Source organism: Nerophis ophidion, linkage group LG12, assembly GCF_033978795.1.
Source record: "Nerophis ophidion isolate RoL-2023_Sa linkage group LG12, RoL_Noph_v1.0, whole genome shotgun sequence".
NCBI lineage: Eukaryota > Metazoa > Chordata > Actinopteri > Syngnathiformes > Syngnathidae > Nerophis > Nerophis ophidion.
In genome coordinates, this window is record NC_084622.1 from 12,852,851 (window position 1) to 12,880,737 (window position 27,887).

At 41.1% G+C, this 27,887-nt stretch overlaps 1 protein-coding gene across 2 annotated transcripts in view; it reads left to right on the top strand.

Annotated features, from left to right (window-relative positions):
* fbln1 (fibulin 1) overlaps positions 1-27,887 on the top strand; it is a 222,697-nt gene that overhangs the window by 104,341 nt on the left and 90,469 nt on the right. For both annotated transcript variants that reach the window (XM_061916854.1, XM_061916855.1), the window contains exons 3-9: positions 360-468; positions 8,500-8,629; positions 10,103-10,265; positions 15,998-16,060; positions 16,144-16,230; positions 17,868-18,005; positions 18,080-18,217. In XM_061916854.1, the coding sequence (XP_061772838.1) occupies positions 360-468; positions 8,500-8,629; positions 10,103-10,265; positions 15,998-16,060; positions 16,144-16,230; positions 17,868-18,005; positions 18,080-18,217 (828 nt within the window). The remainder of the gene's footprint in view (positions 1-359; positions 469-8,499; positions 8,630-10,102; positions 10,266-15,997; positions 16,061-16,143; positions 16,231-17,867; positions 18,006-18,079; positions 18,218-27,887) is intronic.

A 27,887-nucleotide genomic window follows, 5' to 3' on the forward strand; every position in this document is an offset into this window, starting at 1 on the left:
AGTGTTCAGCGCCGTGCGTTCTCCGCATGAGCTATATTGAACTCTGTCTCTGCTTGGTTCCTTGCTTCTTGTCTGATTAATAGATGTCATCAGTGTTTGAGCCTGACACCGGGCATGGCCACTGCTTCTGCTCACTGCTCCCCTCACCTCCCAGGGGGTGAACAAGGGGATGGGTCGAATGCAGAGGGCAAATTTCACCACTCCTGGTGTGTGTGTGACAATAATTGGTACTTTAACTTTACTTTAACTTTGTCTGGGCAGCACTTTGTGAAACTTTTATTGTTTTTTTTTAAATGTGCTATGTAAACAAAGTGGTTTGGATTGGATAAATACGTATTAATTAACATCCTTTGATGCAGGAGTGCAGCAGATCTCCATTGACGACTGCTGCAAGGATGGCCAGAAGCATGCCGGCGATAAAGAAGACTGTGCGACCCTCCCGCTCATCTCCGAGTCGCCGACGTGCAGGTAAGACGGCTACACCGCCTCCCAGGTGTAGACATGCTGCCTGCAGGCCTTTTTTTTCCTTTAGAGGAAATGACTCTTCAGCCATATTGCAAGAAGAGGAAAGGCTAATAATGACGAGCTTGCAACCTGAGGAGGACACGCCCCCCTGATTATGTAGCAACAGGCGAGAGGGAGGGAGGGGCCGCGGAGGGGAGAGAGGGGGGGGATTCAGAAACCCCAAAGTGGACGGAGGATGGAATAACAGGAAGGTGGGGGAAAAAAAAAGGTGATGACGTGTGGTGATAGTTGTGCCCATAAAAGGCAGTGCAGAGGAGGCATGCACGGGAAGGTGACTTGGACTCCTTGTAAACGCTCCATGGAGAGCTTGTTGGAAATGACAGAGAAGATGCGTGGGAGTGGAGGAGTGCTTTTCTTGTTAAAAAAAAAAAAAAAAGACAGCTAGGATCCAGAACCACATTTTAACAGATTAGGTCCCTGGGATGTTCTGTGTTTTTGCTGCTAGAACATCTTCCACTTTTCCAGGAAAACCTAGAGATGTCAACGTGGGCCTGTGGAAATCCCTGTCAAGTTGTGAAGTCAGAAGTCCCTGGTGTAGAACCTGGGACTGACCACAAAAGTGTGAAAAACCCGGGACTGACTGTGAAGGTGTGTAGACCCTGGGACTGACTGTGAAGGTGTGTAGAACCTGGGACTGACTGTGAAGGTGTGTAGACCCTGGGACTGACCGTGAAGGTGTGTAGAACCCTGGGACTGACTGTGAAGGGGTGTAGAACCTGGGACTGACTGTGAAAGTGTGTAGAACCTGGGATTGACTGTATAGGTGTGTTGAACTAGGGATTGACTATGAAGGTGTGTAGAACCTGGGACTGACTGTGAAGGTGTGTAGAACCTGGGAGTGACTGTGAAAGTGTGTAGAACCTGGGAGTGACTGTGAAAGTGTGTAGAACCTGGGACTGACTATGAAGGTGTGTAGAACTTGGGACTGACTGTAAAGGTGTGTAGAACATGGGACTGACTATGAAGGTGTGTAGAACCTGGGATTGACTGTATAGGTGTGTTGAACCAGGGATTGACTATGAAGGTGTGTAGAACCTGGGACTGACTGTGATGGTGTGTAGAACCTGGGACGGACTGTGAAGGTTTGTAGAACATAAGACCGACTGTGAAGGTGTGTAGAACCTGGGACTGACTGTGAAGGTGTGTAGAACCTGGGACTGACTGTGAAGGTGTGTAGAACCTGGGACTGACTGTGAAGGTGTGTAGACCCTGGGACTGACTATGAAGGTGTGTAGAACCTGGGACTGACTGTGAAAGTGTGTAGAACCTGGGACTGACTGTGAAAGTGTGTAGAACTTGGGACTGACTGTGAAGGTGTGTAGGACCCTGGGACTGACTGTGAAGGTGTGTAGAACCCTGGGACTGACTGTGAAGGTGTGTAGAACCTGGGACTGACTATGAAGTTGTGTGGAACCTGGGACGGACTATGAAGGTGTTTAGAACCTGGGATTGACTGTGAAGGTGTGTAGAACCTGCGACTGACTATGAAGGTGTGTAGAACCTGGGACTGACTGTGAAGGTCTGTAGAACCTGGGAGTGACTGTGAAAGTGTGTAGGACCTGGGACTGACTATGAAGGTGTGTAGAACCCTTGGACTGACTGTGAAGGTGTGTAGAACCTGGGACTGACTGTGAAAGTGTGTTGAACCTGGGACTGACTGTGAAGGTATGTAGAACCTGCGACTGACTATGAAGGTGTGTAGAACCTGGGACTGACTGTGAAGGTGTGTAGAACCTGGGACTGACCACGAAAGTGTGTAAAACCTGTGACTGACTGTGAAGGTGTGTAGAACCTGGGACTGACCACGAAAGTGTGTAAAACCTGTGACTGACTGTGAAGGTGTGTAGAACCTGGGACTGACTGTGAAGGTGTGTAGAACCTGGGAGTGACTATGAAAGTGTGTAGAACCTGGGACTGACTATGAAGGTGTGTAAAACCCTGGGACTGAGTATGAAGGTGTGTAGAACCTGGGACTGACCACGAAAGTGTGTAAAACCTGTGACTGACTGTGAAGGTGTGTAGAACTTGGGACTGACTGTGAAGGTGTGTAGAACCCTGGGACTGACCGTGAAGGTGTGTAGAACTTGGGACTGATTATGAAGGTGTGCAGACCCTGGGACTGCCCTGGGGTAGACTGACTGAAGCGAGGCTGCCATCTATCATTCATTCATCATTCATTCACCAGTTTGAGCGGCACCGGGGGCAAGGGTGAAGTGTCCTGCCCAAGGGCACAACGGCAGCGATTTGGATGTCAAGAGGCGGGGAGCGAACCTGCAACCCTCAGGTTTCTGGCACGGCCGCTCTACCCGCTACGCCATACCGCCCCATGCAAATATGCATGCAAATAAAATACTGTATTCAAACTATCTAACGGGCTCCCGAAGATCTGTCGGCCAGGAGAACCCACCCAAGAGGGAAACCTTCACATCCTCCTTTTTCATTGTCCCTTTTATTCCCTGTAAAGCACCAGTTCCATTGGCAGCTAAACTAATACTACCACCACCATGCTTGAAGGTAGGGATGGTGTTCCTGAGATTAAAGGCCTCACCTTTTCTCCTCCAAACATATATATTGCATCCAGTTTCCCCTAGAGACGTCCAGTGGGTCTAGCATACTCCATAGTAGATCTAACATAATAGTGTGAGAGTCGAGTCCATAGTGGATCTAACATAATAGTGAGAGTCCAGTCCATAGTGTATCTAACATACTAGTGAGAGTCCAGTCCATAGTGGATCTAACATAATAGTGAGAGTCCAGTCCATAGTGGATCTAACATAATAGTGAGAGTCCAGTCCATAGTGGATCTAACATACTATTGAGAGTCCAGTCCATAGTGAATCTAACATAATAGTGAGAGAGTCCAGTCCATAGTGGATCTAGCATAATAGTGAGAGTCCAGTCCATAGTGGATCTAACATAACAGTGAGAGAGTCCATTCCATAGTGGCTCTAACATAATAGTTAGAATCCAGTCCATAGTGGATCTAACATACTAGTGAGAGTCCAGTCCATAGTGGATCTAACATAACAGTGTGAGGGTCCAGTCCATAGTGGATCTAACATAACAGTGAGAGAGTCCAGTACATAGTGGCTCTAACATACTAGTGAGAGTCCAGTCCATAGTGGATCTAACATAACAGTGAGAGAGTCCAGTACATAGTGGCTCTAACATACTAGTGAGAGTCCAGTCCATAGTGGATCTAACATAACAGCGAGAGAGTCCAGTACATAGTGGCTCTAACATACTAGTGAGAGTCCAGTCCATAGTGGATCTAACATAACAGTGTGAGGGTCCAGTCCATCGTGGATCTAACATAATAGTGAGAGTCCAGTCCATAGTGGATTTAACATAATAGTGAGAGTCCAGTCCATAGTGGATTTAACATAATAGTGAGAGTCCAGTCCATAGTGGATCTAGCATAATAGTGAGAGTCCAGTCCATAGTGGATCTAACATAACAGTGAGAGAGTCCATTCCATAGTGGCTCTAACATAATAGTTAGAATCCAGTCCATAGTGGATCTAACATACTAGTGAGAGTCCAGTCCATACTGGATCTAACATAACAGTGTGAGGGTCCAGTCCATAGTGGATCTAACATAACAGTGAGAGAGTCCAGTCCATAGTGGCTCTAACATACTAGTGAGAGTCCAGTCCATAGTGGATCTAACATAACAGTGTGAGGGTCCAGTCCATCGTGGATCTAACATAATAGTGAGAGTCCAGTCCATAGTGGATTTAACATAATAGTGAGAGTCCAGTCCATAGTGGATTTAACATAATAGTGAGAGTCCAGTCCATAGTGGATCTAACATAATAGTGAGAGTCCAGTCCATAGTGGATCTAACATAATAGTGAGAGTCCAGTCCATAGTGGATCTAACTTAATAGTAAGAGTCCAGTCCATAGTGGATCTAACATAATAGTTAGAGAGTGCAGTCCATAGTGGATCTAGCATAATAGTGAGAGTCCAGTCCATAGTGGATTTAACATAATAGTGAGAGTCAAGTCCATAGTGGATCTAACATAAAATAGTGAGAGTCTAGTCCATAGTGGCTCTAACATATTAGTTAGAGTCTAGTCCATAGTAAATCTAACATGATAGTGTGAGAGTCCAGTCCATAGTGGATCTAACATACTAGTGAGAGTCCAGTCCATAGTGGATCTAACATAACAATGTGAGAGTCCAGTCCATAGTGGATCTAACATAATGGCGAGAGTCCAGTCCATAGTGTATCTAACATACTAGTGAGAGTCCAGTTCATAGTGGATCTAACATAATAGTGTGAGAGTCCAGTCCATAGAGGATTTAACATAATAATGAGAGTCCAGTCCATAGTGGATTTAACATAATAGTGAGAGTCCAGTCCATAGTGGATCTAACATAATAGTGAGTGAGTCCAGTCCATAGTGGATCTAGCATAACAGTGAGAGTCCAGTCCATAGTGGATCTAACATAATAGTGAGAGTCCAGTCCATAGTGTATCTAACATACTAGTGAGAGTCCATTTCATAGTGGATCTAACATAATAGTGTGAGAGTCCAGTCCATAGTGGATTTAACATAATAGTGAGAGTCCAGTCCATAGTGGGTTTAACATAACAGTGAGAGTCCAGTCCATAGTGGATCTAACATAATAAGTGGGAGTGTTGTCCATAGTGGATCTAACATAATAGTGTGAGAGTCCAGTCCATAGTGGGTCTAACATAATAGTGAGAGTCCAGTCCATATTGGATCTAACATAATAGTGTGAGAGTCCAGTCCATAGTGGATCTAACATAATAGTGAGAGTCCAGTCCATAGTGGATCTAACTTAATTGTAAGAGTGCAGTCCATAGTGGATCTAACATAATAGTGAGAGTCCAGTCCATATTGGATCCAACATAATAGTGTGAGAGTCCAGTCCATAGTGGATCTAACATAATAGTGAGAGTCCAGTCCATAGTGGATCTAACTTAATAGTAACAGTCCAGTCCATAGTGGATTTAACATAAAATAGTGAGAGTCCAGTCCATAGTGGATCTAACATAATAGTGAGAGTCCAGTCCATGGCGGATCTAACATAATAGTGAGAGTCCAGTCCATAGTGGATCCAACATAATAGTGAGAGTCCAGTCCATAGTGTATCTAACATACTAGTAAGAGTCCAGTTCATAGTGGATCTAACATAATAGTGTGAGAGTCCAGTCCATAGAGGATTTAACATAATAGTGAGAGTCCAGTCCATAGTGGATTTAACATAATTGTGAGAGTCCAGTCCATAGTGGATCTAACATAATAGTGAGTGAGTCCAGTCCATAGTGGATCTAGCATAACAGTGAGAGTCCAGTCCATAGTGGATCTAACATAATAGTGAGAGTCCAGTCCATAGTGTATCTAACATACTAGTGAGAGTCCATTTCATAGTGGATCTAACATAATAGTGTGAGAGTCCAGTCCATAGTGGATTTAACATAATAGTGAGAGTCCAGTCCATAGTGGATTCAACATAACAGTGAGAGTCCAGTCCATAGTCGATCTAACATAATAAGTGGGAGTGTTGTCCATAGTGGATCTAACATAATAGTGTGAGAGTCCAGTCCATAGTGGGTCTAACATAATAGTGAGAGTCCAGTCCATATTGGATCTAACATAATAGTGTGAGAGTCCAGTCCATAGTGGATCTAACATAATAGTGAGAGTCCAGTCCATAGTGGATATAACTTAATAGTAAGAGTGCAGTCCATAGTGGATCTAATATAATAGTGAGAGTCCAGTCCATATTGGATCCAACATAATAGTGTGAGAGTCCATTCCATAGTGGATCTAACATAATAGTGAGAGTCCAGTCCATAGTGGATCTAACTTAATAGTAACAGTCCAGTCCATAGTGGATTTAACATAAAATAGTGAGAGTCCAGTCCATAGTGGATCTAACATAATAGTGAGAGTCCAGTCCATGGCAGATCTAACATAATAGTGAGAGTCCAGTCCATAGTGGATTTAACATAATAGTGAGAGTCCAGTCCATAGTGGATTTAACATAATAGTGAGAGTCCAGTCCATAGTGGATTTAACATAATAGTGTGAGAGTCCAGTCCATAGTGGATTTAACATCATAGTGTGAGAGTCCAGTCCATAGTGGATCTAACATAATAGTGAGAGTCCAGTCCATAGTAGATTTAACATAATAGTGTGAGAGTCCAGTCCATAGTGGGTCTAACATAATAGTGAGAGTCCAGTCCATATTGGATCTAACATAATAGTGTGAGAGTCCAGTCCATAGTGGATCTAACATAATAGTGAGAGTCCAGTCCATAGTAGATTTAACATAATAGTGTGAGAGTCCAGTCCATAGTGGGTCTAACATAATAGTGAGAGTCCAGTCCATATTGGATCTAACATAATAGTGTGAGAGTCCAGTCCATAGTGGATCTAACATAATAGTGAGAGTCCAGTCCATAGTGGATCTAACTTAATAGTAAGAGTGCAGTCCATAGTGGATCTAACTTAATAGTAAGAGTGCAGTCCATAGTGGATCTAACATAATAGTGAGAGTCCAGTCCATATTGGATCTAACATAATAGTGTGAGAGTCCAGTCCATAGTGGATCTAACATAATAGTGAGAGTCCAGTCCATAGTGGATCTAACTTAATAGTAAGAGTCCAGTCCATAGTGGATTTAAGATAAAATAGTGAGAGTCCAGTCCATAGTGGATCTAACATAATAGTGAGAGTCCAGTCCATGGTGGATCTAACATAATAGTGAGAGTCCAGTCCATAGTGGATTTAACATAATAGTGAGAGTCCAGTCCATAGTGGATTTAACATAATAGTGAGAGTCCAGTCCATAGTGGATTTAACATAATAGTGTGAGAGTCCAGTCCATAGTGGATTTAACATCATAGTGTGAGAGTCCAGTCCATAGTGGATCTAACATAATAGTGAGAGTCCAGTCCATAGTAGATCTAACATAATAGTGTGAGAGTCCAGTCCATAGTGGGTCTAACATAATAGTGAGAGTCCAGTCCATATTCAATCTAACATAATAGTGTGAGAGTCCAGTCCATAGTGGATCTAACATAATAGTGAGAGTCCAGTCCATAGTGGATCTAACTTAATAGTAAGAGTCCAGTCCATAGTGGATCTAACATAATAGTGAAAGTCCAGTGCATATTGGATCTAACATAATAGTGTGAGAGTCCAGTCCATAGTGGATCTAACATGATAGTGAGAGTCCAGTCCATAGTGGATCTAACTTAGTAGTAAGAGTCCAGTCCATAGTGGATTTAACATAAAATAGTGAGAGTCCAGTCCATAGTGGATCCAACATAATAGTGAGAGTCCAGTCCATAGTAGATCTAACATAATAGTGAGAGAGTCCAGTCCATAGTGGCTCTAACATAACAGTGTGAGGGTCCAGTCCATTGTGGATCTAACATAACAGTGAGAAAGTCCAGTCCATAGTGGATCCATCATAACAGTGAGAAAGTCCAGTCCATAGTGGATATAACATAATAGTGTAAGAGTCCAGTCCAGAGTGGATCTAACATAAAAGTGAGAGTCCAGTCCATAGTGGATTTAACATAATAGTGAGAGTCCATAGTGGGGCCAGCAGGAGACCATCCCAAGCAGAGTCAGGTAGGCAGTGAAGATATGTCCCCAACCGATGCATAGGTGAGCGGTACGCCCTTGGTCCTGACTCTGGACAGCCAGCGCTCTGGGCAAGAGCTGAAAATAAATGGCAGATCAACAGGTCTAAAAGGGGGGTTTATTTAAAGACTAGAGTATACAAATGAGTTTTAAGATGGGACTTAAATGCTTCTACTAAGGTAGCATCTCGAAATGTTATCGGGAAGGTATTCCAGAGTACTGGAGCCCCAATAGATCACAAAAAAATAAGAGTTGTAGAAATGTTTGGAAAGTCAACACAGCCATGACATGATGTTCTTTACAAGTGTATGTATACTTCTGACCAGGACTATCTCTCCTCACCAGGACGGTGCAGGAGCAGTGTTGCGTGGCCGTGCTGGAGGACAACATGTGCACCACAGGCATCACCATGGCCAAGGACCAAGGAGCGTGCGACTCTTTGTTCTCCAACACCTGTGAGACAAAGACAACCAAGGTCTGTTGTGTATTTTTATCGCCCTTTCTCGCCAGACAAAGCAGTTTTAATGACTCCAGCCCTGCACGAACGACCACATTACCGGTGATTTATGGAGTCAGAATGGACCGGTAAGGTCTATTCAGGTGTACTGGAGAGGAGGCAACGCCGGATAGTCGAACCTCGGATTCAGGAGGAACAGTGTTGTTTTCCTCCTGGTCGTGGAACTGTGGACCAGCTCTATACTCTCGGCAGGGTTCTTGAGGGTGCATGGGAGTTTGCCCAACCAGACTACATGCGCTTTGTGGACATGGAGAAGGCATTGGACCGTGTCCCTCGGGAAGTCCTGTGGGGATTGCTCAGAGAGTATGGGGTATCGGACTGTCTGATTGAGGCAGTCCTCTCACTGTATGATCAGTGTCAGAGCTTGGTCCACATTGCCGACTGTAAGTCGGACCCGTTTCCAGTGAGGGTTGGACTCCACCAAGGCTGCCCTTTGTCACGTATTCTGTTCAGAACTTTTATGGACAGAATTTCGAGGCGCAGTCAAGGCGCTGAGGGGATCCGGTTTGGTGGCTGCAGGATTAGGTCCCTGCTTTCTGCAGATGATGTGGTCTTTATGACTTCATCTGGCCAGGATCCCCAGCTCTCACTGGATCGGTTCGCAGCCGAGTGTGAAGCGACTGGGATGAGAATCAGCACCTCCAAGTCCGTGTCCATGGTTCTCGCCCGGAAAAGGGTGGAGTTCCATCACCGGGTTGGGGAGGAGATTTTGCCCCAAGTGGAGGAATTCAAGTACCTCAGAGTCTTGTTCACGAGTGAGGGAAGAGTGGATGGTGAGATCGGGGAGACGTCTTCAGTAATGCGGACGCTGTATCAATCCGTTGTGGTGAAGCAGGAGCTGAGCTGAAAGGCAAAGCTCTCAATTTACGTTCTCATCCTCACCTATGGTCATGAGATTTGGGTTTTGACCGAAAGGACAAGATCACTGGTACAAGCCGCCGAAATGAGTTTCCTCCGCCGGGTGGCGGGGTTCTCCTTTAGAGATAGGGTGAGAAACTCTGTCATCCGGGAGGAGCTCAAGGTAAAGCATCTACTCCTCCACATGGAGAGGAGCCAGATGAGGTGGTTCGGGCATCTCCCTAGGGAGGTGTTTAGGGTACGTCCGACCGGTAGGAGGCCACGGGGAAGACCCAGGACACGTTGGGAAGACTATGTCTCCCGGCTGGCCTGGGAATGCCTCCGGATCCCTCGGGAGGAGCTGGACCAAGTAACTGGGGAGAGGGAAGTCTGGGCTTCCCTGCTTAGGCTGACCGACCTTGAATAAGCGGAAGAATATGGATGGACGATGGAGGCAGCCTCAAGCAGTGGGGCTGATCCAACCTCCTCATTCCTAATTGTGTTCTGTTGTTTAAGAAGACAAACACGTAAAAGTTTGGCAACTCGTTCCAATCAGACAGCTGTTGTGGTCATGTTGTGTGTGTGTGTGGTCAGATGTGCTGCGACTGCTGCCTCCTGGGCAAGACGGGCCAGGAGCAGGGACTGCCGTGCGACCACAGCCTGGCTCTGGGGTACCAGTGCGGCCTGGTGTACCGGGCTTGTTGCGTGGACGGAGCGCCAGACAACCAGACCGCCGCGACCACGGGGAATTCCGAACGTGGGTACAGCTGAATGCACGCCACTGCCGTACAAAGTGGTACATCTCTGATTCAAGACGAGGGATAGGGGATTGAAACGATCTGGGATTAGAGATGAAAACAAAGTGTTAGATCTGTGATTCAAGAGAAGGACTAAGAGATGGAAACAAAGTGTTAGATTTGTTATTAAATACGAGATGGAAACAGTGGGGGCCTCACTATTAAACGTGAGCACACACTGCCATCTTTTGGATGCAAGACGTCATTGCATATGACTTTATGTAGAAGTGTAATCTTGTCTGCATCTCCCAACATTTCCTAGTATGAAAATGAGATAAGTTCTCATTCTCGTTTGTTTATATTATGTTAAATTCCTATATTTAGTGGTTATATTCTACATACTATTTTGTATTATATAGTAATATACAGTCCTGGTCAAAAGTTTACGTACACATGTAAAGAACTTCATGTCATGGCTGTCTTGAGTTTCCAATCATTCCTACAACTGTTATTTTTTTGTGATTGGAGCACATACTTGTTGGTCAGAAAAAAATATTCATGAAGTTTGCTTCTTTTATGAATTTATTATGGCTCTACTGAAAATGTGAGCAAATTTGCTAGGTCAAAAGTAGACATAGTGTCATGTTTTGTTTAGTTATGTTCTGTTTGGTTTAGTTTCCTGTTTTTACGCATCCCTGTTTGTTTTGTCACCGTGAACCTTTTTGAAAGCAAGAGCTACATCTTGGGTACTGATTAATGGCGAAGGGCTACCAGTTTGATACACACTTAAATAAATTGCCAGAAATAGCCAATTTGCTCAATTTACCTTTAATAAATAAATAAATATATATATATATATATATATATATAAATGGGTATTTCTGTCTGTCATTCCGTCGTACATTTTTTTTCCTTTTACGGAAGGTTTTTTGTAGGGAATAAATGATGAAAAAAACACTTTTTGAACGGTTTAAAAGAGGAGAAAACACAAAAAAAATTAAAATAAAATTTTGAAACATAGTTTATCTTCCATTTCGACTCTTTAAAATTCAAAATTCAACCGATAACAATAAATAGAAAAACTAGCTAATTCGAATCTTTTTGAAAAAAAAATTTAAAAAAAGAATTTATGGAACATCATTGGTAATTTTTCCTGATTAAGATTAATTTTAAAATGTTGATGACATGTTTTAAATAGGTTAAAATCCAATCTGCACTTTGTTAGAATATATAACAAATTGGACCAAGCTATATTTCTATCAAAGACAAATCAATATTTCTTCTAGATTTTCCAGAACAAAAATTTTAAAAGAAATTGAAAAGACTTTGAAAAAAAGATTTAAATTTGATTCTACAGATTTTCTAGATTTGCCTGAATATTTTTTTTGAATTTTAATAACAATAAGTTTGAAGAAGTATTTCACAAATATTCTTCGTCGAAAAAAAAGAAGCTAAAATGAAGAATTAAATTAAAATGTATTTATTATTCTTTACAATAAAAATAAAAAAATACAAAAAATTTGAACATTGATTTAAATTTTCAGGAAAGGAGAGGAAGGAATTTAAAAGAAAAAAAAGGTGTCTGAATTTGAAAATCCTAAAATCATTTTTAAGGTTGTATTTTTTCTCTAAAATTGTCTTTCTGAAAGTTATAAGAAGCAAAGTAAAAAAATAAATGAATTTATTTAAACAAGTGAAGACCAAGTCTTTAAAATATTTTCTTGGATTTTCAAATTCTATTAGAGTTTTGTCTCTCTCAGAATTAAAATTGTCGAGCAAAGCAAGGCCAGCTTGCCAGTAAATAAATACAATTTAAAAAATAGAGGCAGCTCACTGGTAAGTGCTGCTATTTGAGCTATTTTTAGAACAGGCCAGCGGGCGACTCATCTGGTCCTTACGGGCTACCTGGTGCCCGCGGGCACCGCGTCGGTGGCGCCTGTATTAGTGTCACCTGCCTCATTCATGTGATTCACGTACCTGTTTCAATCATGTCATTATTATTTAAGCCTGGTTTTTCAGTTGGTCGTCCTGGCGTCATTGTTCTGGATATGCTCGTTCCATGCTTGGCCAAATAAGTTTGTTTTATTCGTGTCACAGTAAGTGTTTATTTGTTTCATGCCCGTAGTTTATGTCTTAGTGTTAGTTTTGCTCCTTAGCCAAGTTTGTGTCTCCGCCTTTTGCGCGCCTTTAGTTTGCACCTTTTTATAGTAAGAATTAAATAATCCTTCACGCCATGTCCGGTCCAATTCTTTTGCATCTCGGGAAAACAATCCACGCAGAAAACCGCCTCATAGTCCACTCCCTGACACATACAGCAAAGTTAATATTTGCTTACATGTCCCTTGGCAAGTTTCACTGCAATTAGGCGCTTTTGGTAGCCATCCAAAAGCTTCTGTTTCATTTTTTCACCACAAAATTGGTGCAGTTCAGCTAAATGTGTTGCTTTTCTGACTTGGACTTGTTTCTTCAGCATTGTCCACACCTTTAAGTCAGGACTTTGGGAAGGCCATTCTAAAACCTTCATTCTAGTCTGATTTAGCCATTCCTTAACCTCTTTTGAGGTGTGTTTGGGGGTCATTGTCCTGTTGGAACACCCAACTGCGCCCAAAACCCAACCTCCGGGTTGATGATTTTAGCTTGTCATGAAGAATTTGGAGGAACACCTCTGCGGAGGGGGGCGTGGCCTGTGGGCCTGCCGCAGTACGGGGTGTGCAAGGACTGGCCTCAAAGACAGCGACAGGTGAGTAGATGGCCCAGGTGGGCCTTGTTATCTAATCACCTGTCGCCAATGTTAGCAGCAGCCGGCACGAGACAAGATAATTGGAGTTGGAGACAGGGAGAGACGTGGGACTGAAACAAAAACATATGTTGCTAGAAAGCAATTAATGCGTGTGTGCATGCAAATAAAAGACTGTATTCAAACTATCTACCGGGCTCCCGACGGAGAACACACCCAAGAGGGAAACCTTCGTATCCTCCTTTTTCAATGTCCCTTTTGCTCTCTGTAAAACACCAGTTCCATTGGTAGCAAAACAGGCCCAAAGCATAATACTACCACCACCATGCTTGACGGGAGGCATGGTGTTCCTGGGATTAACAGCCTCACCTTTTCTCCTCCAAACATATTGCTGGGTATTGTGACCAAACAGCTCAATTTTTGTTTCATCTGACATCACATGGTCAAAGATAAGACCTTCTGGAGGAAAGTTCTGTGGTCAGATGAAACAAAAATTGAGCCAGCAGATTTGCTCACATTTTCAGTAGAGCCACAATAAATTCATAAAAGAAGCAAACTTCATGAATGTTTTTTTGTGACCAACAAGTATGTGCTCCAATCACTACATCACAAAAAAAATAAGAGTTGTAGAAATAGCTCGGTCGGTAGAGTGGCCGTGCCAGCAACTTGAGGGTTCCAGGTTCGATCCCCGCTGCCATAGTGTCCTTGGGCAAGACTGTCACGCCTGTAAGTTTGTTTTGGTTTTAGTCAGGTTATGTTTAGTTTTTTGGACATTTAAGTTCTGTCTTGGCACTTCCTGGTTTGTTTTCGTCTCCATGCCAACTCATTTGTTTCTACCTGTCATGTCACGTCCCTGTCCTCAGCCTCACACCTGTTTTCACTAATTGTCATCGCTACTTAAGTCACTCTTTTTCTTGTTTTCATTCTGGGATCTTCACACACGCTACCCATGCTGCACCTCCCTCACGCCCTCGTTTATCTGCTCCATGCCTTGCTACGCTGTTCATTTTGTCCAAGTAAGTCTTTGTTTATAGTTCATAGCCAATTGTTTTTGTGCGAAGTCCTTTAGTTCGTGTCCATCATTTCATGCCACCGAGCAAGTGTTTTTGTTTCACGTTTGTACTGTGTAGCCAAGTTTTGTACCTCCATTGTGAGCGCTTTTTGTTGTTTGTTTGTTTATTAAATAAATGTCATGTACTCACGTCCACGCCTCGCTCGTGCTGATCCTCATCCGCGTCGAAACAATCCAAGTCCAAGCCAAGTTGTGACAAAGACACTTTACCCACCTGCTCCAAGTGTCACCCGCACTGGTTTAAATGGAATTTAGATATTGGCTTTCACTATGTAAAGTGCTTTGGGTCACTAGAGAAAAGCACTACATAAATATAATTCACTTCACAAATTATTGGACACTCAAGACAGCCATCACATGTATGTACACTTTTTTTTTTTTTAACCACGACTGTATATCTGAGAACAGTAAAAGTGGTACAAAGTCTGTATGCAAGAAGTGTTTTTTAGATTTTCTGCAATTTTGAATTTTTTTATCATATTTTAATTTTTAATTAAATTGTATTCATTCATCATAGACATATTTTTTGTCATAATTAATATATTTATTACATAAATAATATATTTTTTTAATTAATTCTATCAAATTATTCAGTAAGTATTTTCAATTTTCATTCTTTTTGACCTGACTGACTATCGTAAAAGTATAATAGTTATTTCATAGTATTCTTTGTTTTTAGTGTATGTGCACTAGGGGTGTAATTGTACGTGTATCTGCATTTGAATTGAATTCAGTTCGGTTCGGAGGTGTACCGAATGAGTTCCACACGGACATATTGAGTAGCGCTCGGCACGTTGTGTAAACAATGCACACCGAGTCACCATGAAAATATTTACGTGGACCCCGACTTAAACAAGTTGAAAAACTTATTCGGGTGTTACCATTTAGTGGTCAATTGTACGGAATATGTACTGAACTGTGCAATCTACTAATAAAAATGTCAATCAATCAAAAAAACAACAACACACGGCCTGCTAGCAGCGACCGAGCTACGATAGACTGACCATACCTCCTCTTTTCACCGGATGTGTCCTCTTTTGCGGGGCTGTCCGGGTGGAGTTTCGTAAATGCCTCAAATGTCATTTTAAGTTAGGGTTGCGTTTAATTTCAATGTACGTTCAGGGTTAAGAAGGAGTTAAAAACAAAACAAAATATGCTTAGCAACATTCGTGAGGGAGGGACAGAGACAGAGAGAGCGAGAGAGTTATGATAAACGCGCATGCGTCGCCAGGCTCTGCTTTTTACCCATAAATTTATCAGATTTAATTTTTTGTTATCTATAGCAGGGGTGTTAAAAGTGTGCCCCGGAGGCCATTAGCGGCCCACAGCTAATGTTTTAAAGGCCCACGGCACGTTCTAAAAATACTATTAAAATAAACAATAACATAGGCACAAGTAAAATAAAAAAGCTTAAAGTAATTTAGAAAATGTTGCAACGTTGACTAATAAAACAAAGCTGTGTTTTTTTTTTATTTCAAACTGTCATTGCTCAAAACATAATATTGAATCAAAATCAATGTTATTATGAATTATTGACCTACCCAAGGTTCCTATTACTTCACATCAAATATTACACTAAGAAAAATATTGTTGGTGGAAGATTTTGCAAATTTGGTAAATAAATAACCAAAAAATGTACATTTTGTTGTTTTCTTACTGTATCGAAAATGAACCGAACCGTGACCTCTGAACCGAGGTACGTACCGAACCGAAATTTTTGTGTACCGTTACACCCCTAATGTGCAGACATACGGAATTGTCCAATCTACACTATACTGCACATACCTCATACATAATCAATGATGAACATATATTGCATATTTTCATCATAGGTTATTTATGCATGCATATGTTTGTTGAAAAAGTGCAAAAATAAGCAACATATTTTATCTCTTAGGATAGTATAAGATAGTTATTTATTGATTTATTATTATCTCTTGCAGTGCCAATCAAAGACGAGACCCCAGACAACAAAGACAATTCCGTGCTGGTAGATCAGTGCAATGGTGGGGTTGTCATCATCATTGAATAATGTTTGTACTTTGCAATGAGTTACTTTTTTTATATGACGACATGTGTGTCTTTTTAGGCAAGTGTGCTCACCTTTGTGTGAGTAACGAGACGTGCGCCTGCTTCAAAGGCTACAAACTCAAGCCGAATGGAAAGACCTGCGAGGGTAAGGTCACGTGATCATTATTGCAACTCCTGATTGCATTGCTTGGAAAGGAGAGCTTTTGAAAAGAATGCCAAGTATGCATTTATTGGAAGGTATATTCTATTTTTAACAATAGAGTGGTATTTTTTGCATACATACAGTATATGCATATATGAAGTGTATCTGAAAAGGTCCAGGACTGGTCTAACTAAAAATATTTAGATAACGCTGTTCAGTATTGTAATATTTCATGTCTGGAGAGCAATGAAACAATGAAAAATGTATTTAGATAAGGGGTGTCCAAACTTTTTGACTTGGGGGCAGCATTGGGCTATGAAAATTTGTCTATATCTGTGTGTATATATATATATATATATATATATATATATATATATATATATATATATATATATATATATATATATATATATATATATATATAGACACATTTTTATAGCCCAATGCTGCCCCCAAGTCAAAAAGTTTGGACACCCCTTTATTGTATTTATGTATATATATATATATATATATAAACATAAATATATATATATATACATATATATATATATATATATACATATATATTTATATATATATATATATATATATATATATACATACATACATACATACATATATGTGTTTTAATTAGATTATCCAGAAAATAGTGCTCGATACCGTGGTAGAGCTCAATATATTTATGTGTGGGAAAAAAAACACAAAACTACTTCATCTCTACAGAACTGTTTCATTAAGGGGTTCCCTCAATCATCAGGCGATTTTATATATATATATATATATATATATATATATATATATATATATATATATATATATATATATATATATATATATATATATATATATATATATATACCACTGAAAGCGGCCCATTCTTTCACAAATGTTTGTAGAAACAGTCTCCATGCCGAAGTGCTTCATTTTATACACTGGGCTTAGTGTTTAGGATACCTGATTCTCATCATTTGGATGGGTAGACACATTTTTTGGGCTATTTAGTATATATATATATATATATATGTATATGTATATATGTATATAATGTGTATGTGTGTGTGTGACTTGTGTAACGACCTTCTTAAAGTTTTGGAATCAATCACAAATATTAAGCAGCTAAAATGTGCCAAACATGGATACGTGTGGAGGGACTATTGTTTTAAAGTTTTAGCATTATGCACTCTAATGGATTTAAATGTAATTTAGAATTCCTTTATGCTTTTTGGACGTTTTCCATAGTATCCACGATGAGTAGGTTGTGATATTTTTTGCACCATGATGCGGGAAGGTTGCTTGGATTTTGTCATATAAATAACTAAAAGCTGTGGTACTGTGTTAAGACACATCCAAGGGTCATTGATAAGGTTTACTCACTTTGTCGACAAGATGGTAGCAAGTCTGTATCAGTCAGAGACCTGCCTGCTATTTCCATCTTAGGACTTGTGGGCCAAAATAAAGACGCCGGCAGGCCTCAGTTTGCACAGCCCTGACTTAGAAGGTCGTAAAAGGGTCTTTCATGCTCTCGCTGTGAAAATATTCAATTTATAATGAATGAGTCCTATTTCGTAGAAATTCATCTCACAGCGATACAGGTCGATTACCCTACATCCAATGCATTTTATTTCCTACTAATCCTGCAGACATTAACGAGTGCTTACTGGGAGCCAGCAACTGTCGAGGGGGCGAGCGCTGCATCAACACGGAGGGCTCCTTCCGCTGCCAGAGGGAGGTCAGCTGCGGCACCGGCTACGAACTGACGGACGACAACAACTGCATAGGTTCAACATCCAACATCCTTCACATTCCTTCCTATTTCCATGGACGCAAAGTGACACACGTTTTCCCTTTCCAGATATTGACGAGTGCGAAACAGGCATCCATAACTGTGGTCCAGAGTTCCAGTGCCAAAACACTCAGGGGTCATTCCGTTGTCTCCCCAAGGTCCAGTGTGGCGCAGGTTTCATCCAGGATGCTCTGGGAAAATGCATTGGTGACTATTCTTGTCTATTCTTAAAACACTGATGACATCTATTGAACAAGACAAGAAGCAAGGAATTAAAACAGAGACAGAATTCAATTTGGCTCAATTTGAGGAGAGACGCTTGGACATCTGTACCCTTGTACAGTGTCGTTACACTCTGCCAAAAGATTGCACGCCGCTTTCTTTTATTTGGACTTTCCCTGACCATGTCCTGACCAAATGGGCTTAGCTGGTTCTAAAGGACGAGGGTCGTAGGCAGTTCACAGAAAAGGTCAGTTCAAATAAGAGGTTGTAAAACAGTTGAAAAAGGAGGTTCAAAAAGTGGTCGTCTGGAACTGGGGCAGATCCTCCCTTCTCTCCGCTTTGTAGGTCGCGGGGGGCGCTGGTGCCTATCTCAGCTACAATCGGGCAGAAGGCGGTGTACACCCTGTACAAGTCGCCACCTCATTTGTAGTCCTTGGGTTAAAACATGATCTGTCCGTTGATTACAATACATGAAAGAAACAAACACCTTCATGTTGCTTCCCCCCCTACACAGTGGAGTTTTACAAGCCTTCTTCTCGGTAGGTTTCAAAGACAGCTTTTGAGTCTCACCGGGCACGTTAATGTAACACAAAGTTTTTGTGATAACTTAGCAACAATTATTCTAACAATTCTGGTTTTGTAGATGACACAAATGACAAAAAGCTCGAGCAAATCAAGTGGGATGCACAGTAGTTGGCAACACATACGACATATATCAGGGCTTGTTAACCTTTTTGGACCTGTGGGGCCCTACTTTTCCACTACAGAGGGGCCCAGGTCTTACTCAAATATCAACACTGAATGACTAATCTTACTCAAGATTTTAATTGTATTCAATTATTATATCTAAACTACTTACAGTTTCCAACCTTGTCAAATGAGATGAAACCATGTGTTAATGGAGTAAGTCGGACCCCTTTCCAGTGACGTTTTGACTCCGCCAAAGCTGTCCTTTATCACCCATTCTGTTCAGAACTTTTATGGACGGAATTTGTAGGCGCAGTCAAGGCGTTGAGGGGATCCGGTTTGGTGGCTGCAGGATTAGGTCTCTGCGTTTTGTATGTGATGTGGTCCTGATGGTTTCATCCGGCCAGGATCTTCAGCTCTCACTGGATCGGTTCGCAGCCGAGTGTGAAGGGACTGGGATGAGAGTCAGCACCTCCAAGTCCGAATCCATGATTCTCACCCGGAAAATGGAGTGCCATATCCGGGTTGGGGAGGAGACTTTGCCCCAAGTGGAGGAGTTCAAGTACCTGGGAGTCTTGTTCAAGAGTGGATGGTGAGATGGACAGGCCGATTGGTGCGGTGTCTTCAGTAATGCGGACGTTGTATCGATTTGTTGTGGTGAAGAAGGAGCTGAGCCGGAAGGCAAAGTTCTCAATATACCGGTCGATCTACGCTCCCATCCTCACCTAAGGTCATGAGCTTTGGGTTATGACCAAAAGGACAAGATCCTGAGTTTCCTCCGCCGGGTGGCGGGGCTCTCCCTTAGAGATAGGGTGAGAAGCTCTGCCATCTGGGAGGATCTCAGAGTAAAGCCGCTGCTCCTCCACATGGAGAGGAGCCAGATGAGGTGTTTCAGACATCTGGTCAGGATGCCCCCCGAACGCCTCCCTAGGGAGGTGTTTCGGGCACTTCCTACTGGTAGGAGGCCACGGGGAAGACCCAGGACACGTTGGGAAGACTATGTCTCCCGGCTGGCCTGGGAACGCCTCGGGATCCCCCGGGAGCAGCTGGACTAAGTGGCTGGGGAGAGGAAATCCTGGGCTTCCCTGCTTAGGCTGCTGCCCCCGCAACCTCGGATAAGCGGAAGAAGATGGATGGATGGACATACTGGATTAGAAAAAACTCATGAATAACTGATAAGAAAAACATTTACATACAGTTATGTTGCGCTGGGGCCGAGTTTTAGTTTTAGTCATAATTTTTGCGCTTTAGGAACTGCAATTAAGAAAAAAAATTACCTGTCGTTCATGATCATTACGACAGACAAGAACGATTTTAAAGATGATAAAAAAGCGCTTGAGAGATGCGGCTAACGGAATTCACAGTTGTCGCCTCTAAAAAACCTTCAAAACCCTCCATCAATGTTTTCTATACACACTGCAAGTATATATATCATGTAGTAATAGACACCTTCATAACAATATGTAATATGTACAATATACACACTGCAAGAATATACAGTATATAATGTAGTAACAGACACCTTCATAACAATATGTATTATGTACAATATACACACTGCAAGAATATACAGAATACAATGTAGTAACAGACACCTTCATAACAATATGTAATGTGTACAATATACACACTGCAGGAATATACAGTATATAATGTAGTAACAGACACCTTCATAACAATATGTAATGTGTACAATATACACACTGCAAGAATATACAGAATATAATATAGTAACAGACACTTTCATAACAATATGTATTATGTACAATATACACACTGCAATAATATACAGTATATCATGTGGTAACAGACACCTTCATAACAATATGTATTATGTACAATAAACACAGCACAAGAATATACAGTATATAATGTAGTAACAGACACCTTCATAACAGTATGTAATGTGTACAATATACACACTGCAAGAATATACAGAATATAATGTAGTAACAGACACCTTCATAACAATATGTATTATGTACAATAGACACACTGCAAGAATATACAGTATATAATGTGGTAACAGACACCTTCATAACAATATGTAATGTGTACAATATACACACTGCAAGAATATACAGAATATAATGTAGTAACAGACACTTTCATAACAATATGTATTATGTACAATATACACACTGCAAGAATATACAGTATATAATGTGGTAACAGACACCTTCATAACAATATGTATTATGTACAATATACAAACTGCAAGAATATACAGAATATAATGTAGTAACAGACACTTTCATAACAATATGTATTATGTACAATAGACACACTGCAAGAATATACAGTATATAATGTGGTAACAGACACCTTCATAACAATATGTAATGTGTACAATATACACACTGCAAGAATATACAGAATATAATGTAGTAACAGACACCTTCATAACAATATGTAATGTGTACAATATACACACTGCAGGAATATACAGAATATAATGTAGTAACAGACACCTTCACCTTGGCAAGTTTTACGGCAATAAGACACTTTTGGTAGCCATCCACCAGCTTCTGCTTGAATTTTTGACCACTCTTGACAAAAATTGGTGCAGTTAAGCTAATTGTGTTGCTTTTCTGACATGGACTTGTTTCTTCGGCATTGTCCACACGTTCAAGTCAGGACTTTGGGAAGGCCATTCTAAAACCTTCATTCTAGCCTGATTTAGCCATTCCTTTACCTCTTTTGACATGTGTTTGGGGTCATTGTCCTGTTGGAACACCCAACTGCGCCCAAGACCCAACCTCCGGGCTGATGATTTTAGCTTGTACTGAAGAAATTGGAGCTAGTCCTCCTTTTTCATTGTCCCATCTACTCTCTGTAAAGCACCAGTTCTATTGGCAGCAAAACAGGCCCAGATCATAATACCACCACCACCATGCTTGACGGTAGTCATGGTGTTCTCCAGTACTATGGAATGCCCTCCCGGTAACAGTTAGAGATGCTACCTCAGTAGAAGCATTTAAGTCCCATCTTAAAACTCATTTGTATACTCTAGCCTTTAAATAGACCCCCTTTTTAGACCAGTTGATCTGCCGTTTCTTTTATTTTCCGCTCTGCCCCCCTCTTTCTGTGGAATGGGGGGCACAGGTCCGGTGGCCATGGATGAAGTGCTGGAAGTCCAGAGTCGGGACCCGACTGTGCATCGGTTGGGGACATCTCTGTAATGCTGACCAGTCTCCGCTATGGAGACAGGTCCACTATGGACTGGACTCTCACTATTATGTTAAATCCACTATGGACTGGACTCTCACTATTATGTTAGATCCACTATGGACTAGACCCTCACATTATTATGTGAGATCCAATATGGAGTGGACTCTCACACTATTATGTTAGATCTGCTATGGACTGGACTCTCACACTATTATGTTAGATCCACTATGGACTGGACTCTCACACCATTATGTTGGATCCACTATGGACTGGACTCTCACTATTATATTAAATCCACTATGGACTGGACTCTCACTATTATATTAAATCCACTATGGACTGGACTCTCACTATTATGTTAAATCCACTATGGACTGGACTCTCACTATTATGTTAGATCCACTGTGGACTGGACACTCACTATTATGTTAGATCCACTATGGACTGGACTTTCACACTATTATGTTAGATCCACTATGGACTGGACTCTCACACTATTATGTTATATCCACTATGGACTGGACTCTCACACTATTATGTTAGATCCACTATGGACTGGACTTTCAAAATATTATGCTAGACCCACTTGACGCCCATTGCATCTGGTCTCCCCTAGAGGTGGAGGGGAGAGGGTCACCCACATCTGCGGTCCTCTCCAAGGTTTCTCATAGTCATTCACATTGAAATCCCACTGGGTTGTGAGTTTTTCCTTGCCCTTATTTGGAATTTGAACCGAGGATGTCGTTGTAGCTTGTGCAGCCCTTTGAAACACTTCTGATCTAGGGCTACATAAATAAATATTGATTGATTTATTAATTGGTTCCTGTGATTAATGGCTTCACCTTTTCTCTTCCAAGAATATTGCTGGGTATTGTGGCCAAACAGCTCCATTTTTGTTTCATCTGAGAACAGAACTTTCCTCCAGAAGGTCTTATCTTTGTCCATGTGGTGTCAGATGAAACAAAACTTGTGCTGTTTGGCCACAATTCCCAGCAATATGTTTGGACAGCTGAAAAGTCAGGAAAATGACCAGAGGTGGGTAGTAACGCGCTACATTTACTCAGTTGCATTTACTTGAGTAACTTTTGGGATAAATTGTACTTCTAAGAGTAGTTTTAATGCAACATACATTTACTTTTACTTGAGTATTTTTATAGAGAAGAAACACTACTTTTTCTCCGCTCCATTTATCTACATTCAGCTCACTACTCACTACTGATTTTTATCGATCTGTAAATGCACGCTTTGTTTGTTTTGATTTGTCAGACAGACCTTCAAAGTAGGATCTATCACATGCCTGCGTTTCACCAATCAAATGCAGTCACTGGTGACGTTTGACTCCGTTTCACCAATCAAATGCAGTCACTGGTGACGTTTGACTCCGTTTCACCAATCAAATGCAGTCACTGGTAACGTTTGACTCCGTTTCAACAATCAAATGCAGTCACTGGTGACGCTTGACTCCGTTTCACTAATCAAATGCAATCACTGGTGACGCTTGACTCCGTTTCACCAATCAAATGCAGTCACTGGTGACGTTTGACTCCGTTTCATCAATCAAATGCAGTCACTGGTGACGTTTGACTCCGTTTCACCAATCAAATGCAGTCACTGGTGACGTTTGACTACGTTTGACTCCGTTTCACCAATCAAATGCAGTCACTGGTGACGTTTGACTCCGTTTGACTCCGTTTCACCAATCAAATGCAGTCACTGGTGACGTTTGACTCCGTTTCACCAATCAAATGCAGTCACTGGTGATGTTTGACTCCGTTTCACCAATCAAATGCAGTCACTGGTAACGTTTGACTCCGTTTCAACAATCAAATGCAGTCACTGGTGACGCTTGACTCCGTTTCACTAATCAAATGCAGTCACTGGTGACGCTTGACTCCGTTTCACCAATCAAATGTAGTCACTGGTGGAAGTTTGACTCCGTTTCATCAATCAAATGCAGTCACTGGTGACGTTTGACTCCATTTCATCAATCAAATGCAGTCACTGGTGACGTTTGACTCCTTTTCACCAATCAAATGCAGTCACTGGTGATGTTTGACTCCGTTTCACCAATCAAATGCAGTCACTGGTAACGTTTGACTCCGTTTCAACAATCAAATGCAGTCACTGGTGACGCTTGACTCCGTTTCACTAATCAAATGCAGTCACTGATGACGCTTGACTCCGTTTCACCAATCAAATGCAGTCACTGGTGACGTTTGACTCCGTTTCATCAATCAAATGCAGTCACTGGTGACGCTCGACTCCGTTTCACCAATCAAATGCAGTCACTGGTGACGTTTGACTCCGTTTCACCAATCAAATGCAGTCACTGGTGACGTTTGACTCCGTTTGACTCCGTTTCACCAATCAAATGCAGTCACTGGTGACGTTTGACTCCGTTTCACCAATCAAATACAGTCACTGGTGACGTTTGACTCCGTTTCGCCAATCAAATGCAGTCACTGGTGACGCTTGACTCCGTTTCACCAATCAAATGCAGTTACTGGTGACGTTTGACTCCGTTTCACCAATCAAATGCAGTCACTGGTGACGTTTGACTCCGTTTCACCAGTCAAATGCAGTCACTGGTGACGTTTGACTCCGTTTCAACAATCAAATGCAGTCACTGGTGACGCTCGACTCCGTTTCACCAATCAAATGTAGTTACTGGTGACGTTTGACTCCGTTTCACCAATCAAATGCAGTCACTGGTGACGCTTGACTCCGTTTCACCAATCAAATGCAGTCACTGGTGACGTTTGACTCCGTTTCATCAATCAAACAGAGCCAGGCGGTCACATGATTAACTGCACACTTTTTTTTTTATAAACCTTTATTTATAAATTTCAACATTTTCAAACAGTTGAAAAGAATAATCAAAGTAAGTACAAAAACAGTACAAAATTGTATAAAACTGTACAAAACAGCACTTTGGGGTTGTAAATTCAAAGTAACTAAAATAGAATGCAAAATAAATATACATATAAAGTAAAAATAATGCAAAGCAATAGGCTCACTAAATCTCAGTAAATAACTTAAATTTGGAACACAGCATCATCGTTTTCACAGCTTTTTGGTTGTTAGAGGTAGAGTGTTTTAATGTAGAGTTCTAAATCTTTTTTAAAGGCACAAAAAACAGGTCGGGTCTTGAGAAACTTACACACTGCAAAAAATAATATCTTAGTAAGATTAAATATCTCAAATATGGGTGATATTTGCTTATTTTCTATCTAATAAGATTATTATTATCACTAAGCAGATTTTATGTTAGAATGTTTTACTTGTTTTAAGTGTTTTGGTCCTAAATGATCTCAGTCAGATATTACAGCTTGTTGCTAAGATTTTATGACCTATATTAAGTAAAACATGCTTGAAACTAGAATCTCAACTGATGCAAAGTTGTGTCATTAATACTCAAAAGTATAAAACTTCCTTGTTTAAAGTAATAATTTCCTACTTCAAGGATGGCAAAAAAAAATCATGATGCCGAGCGCATATCATTATGTTAAGATAATGCCACTAGCATTTACTTACCGGTAATTTAAGAATATTTTTTAACATATTGAGCAAAAAGGTCTCTTTTTTTTCTACCAAGAAAAGTGCACTTATTATTGAGAATATACTAATTTTAAGGTATTTTAGGGTTCATTGAGGTTAGCTAATTTAACTTGTTTTGGAAAGTCTTAACAAGCCAAATTTTCTTGTTCTTTTGGCAGATAGTTTTGCTTAGTTCAAGTAAAATACCCCTCATTTTTGTATTTTTGTTCTTGATTTTGAACGCTCACTTTTTGCAGTCCATTTATGAATATAAAACTTAGCCAATATTATAATGAGGTTGCAAAGGTAAAATTAATTTTCAATTTTTTTTTCAATACAGTGTAAAACCTAATCTATATTATTTAATATATATTATTGTTTTAGTTGCTTAAGAGATATTCCTGGCTCTTGTTCATTGATATTTTTATGTTTTTGTGCATTACTTGTTGCCGTCATCATTAAACGAACAGGTTACTCATCAGTTACTCAGTACTTGAGTAGTTTTTTTCACAACATACTTTAAACTTTTACTTTTACTTTACCTACTCAGTGGCCTGGTGGTTAGGGTGTCCGCCCTGAGATCGGTAGGTTGTGAGTTCAAATCCCGGCCGAGTCATACCAAAGACTATAAATATGGGACTCATTACTTCCCTGCTTGGCACTCAGCATCAAGAGTTGTAAGGTTGTGAGTTCAAATCCCGGCCGAGTCATACCAAAGACTATAAATATGGGACTCATTACTTCCCTGCTTGGCACTCAGCATCAAGAGTTGGAATTGGGGGTTAAATCACCAAAAATGATTCCCGGGCGCGGCCACCGCTACTGCCCACTGCTCCCCTCACCTCCTAGGGGGTGATTAAGGATGATGGGTCAAATGCAGAGAATAATTTTGCCACACTAAGAGTATGTGTGACAATCATTTGTACTTTAACTTTAACTTTAAGTAAATATCTGGGTGACTACTCCTTACTTTTACATGAGTAATAAATCTCTAAATTAACAGTACTCTTAATTGAGTAAATTTTCTGGCTACTTTACCCACCTCTGACAATGACCCCAAACACAGGTCAAAAGCAGTAAAGGAATGGCTAAATCAGGCTAGAATTAAAGGCCTACTGAAACCCACTACTACCCACCATGCAGTCTGATAGTTTATATATCAATGATGAAATATTAACATTGCAACACATGCCAATACGGCCGGTATAGTTTACTAAATGACAATTTTAAATTTCCCACGGAGTTTCTTGTTGAAAACATCGCGGAATGACGACGCATGCATGTGACGTCCCGGGTTGCAGGGACATATTAGCGCAGCACCATTTGCGGATAAAAGTCGTCTGTCATCGCGCAATTACACAGTATTCTGGACATCTGTGTTGCTGAATCTTTTGCAATTTCTTCAATTAATAATGGAGAAGTCAAAGTACAAAGGTGAAAGTGGGAAGCTTTAGCCTTTAGCCACACAAACACACGGTGATTCATTGTTTAAAAATCCCGGAGATTAAGCTTTACTATGGATCAGAGTGGTCAAGCGAACATGGATCCCGACCACTTGTCAACCGGCAGGTTTCGGTGAGAAATTTGTGGTAATAAGTCGCCTTTTACCGGAGATAATTCAGCTGCTGTGACTTCCCTCAGAGACTTGCGTCAAGACATCCGTGGCCACACCCCTCCGACTATCAGGTACTATTTAATCTCACTAAAACACTTGCAACACAATAGAAAGATTAGGGATTTCACAGAATTATCCTAGTAAATGTGTCTAAAAACATCTGTATTTGTCCCAATGCAATAGCCTTCTTATTTTTAATTATTTTCCTAGTCCTTCGCTATCAATATCATCATCCACGAATCTTTCATCCTCGCTCAAATTAATGGGGAAATTGTCGTTTTCTCGATCCGAATAGCTCTTGCTGTTGTAGGCTCACATTATAAACAATATGAGGACGCGAGGAGCCCTCACCCTTGTGACGTCATCGTCTGCGACTTCCGGTACAGGCAAGGCTTTTTTATCAGCACCAAAAGTTACGAACTTTATCGTCGATGTTCTCTACTAAATCCTTTCAGCAAAAATATGGCAATATCGCGAAATGATCAAGTATGACACATAGAATGGACCTGCTATCCCCGTTTAAATAAGAACATCTCATTTCAGTAGGCCTTTAAGGTTTTGGATTGGTCTCCCCCTTGTGGACCTGTGCCGTCACAACTCCCTCCTCCAACCCATAACAGTCCTGACTTAAAAGTGTGGACAATG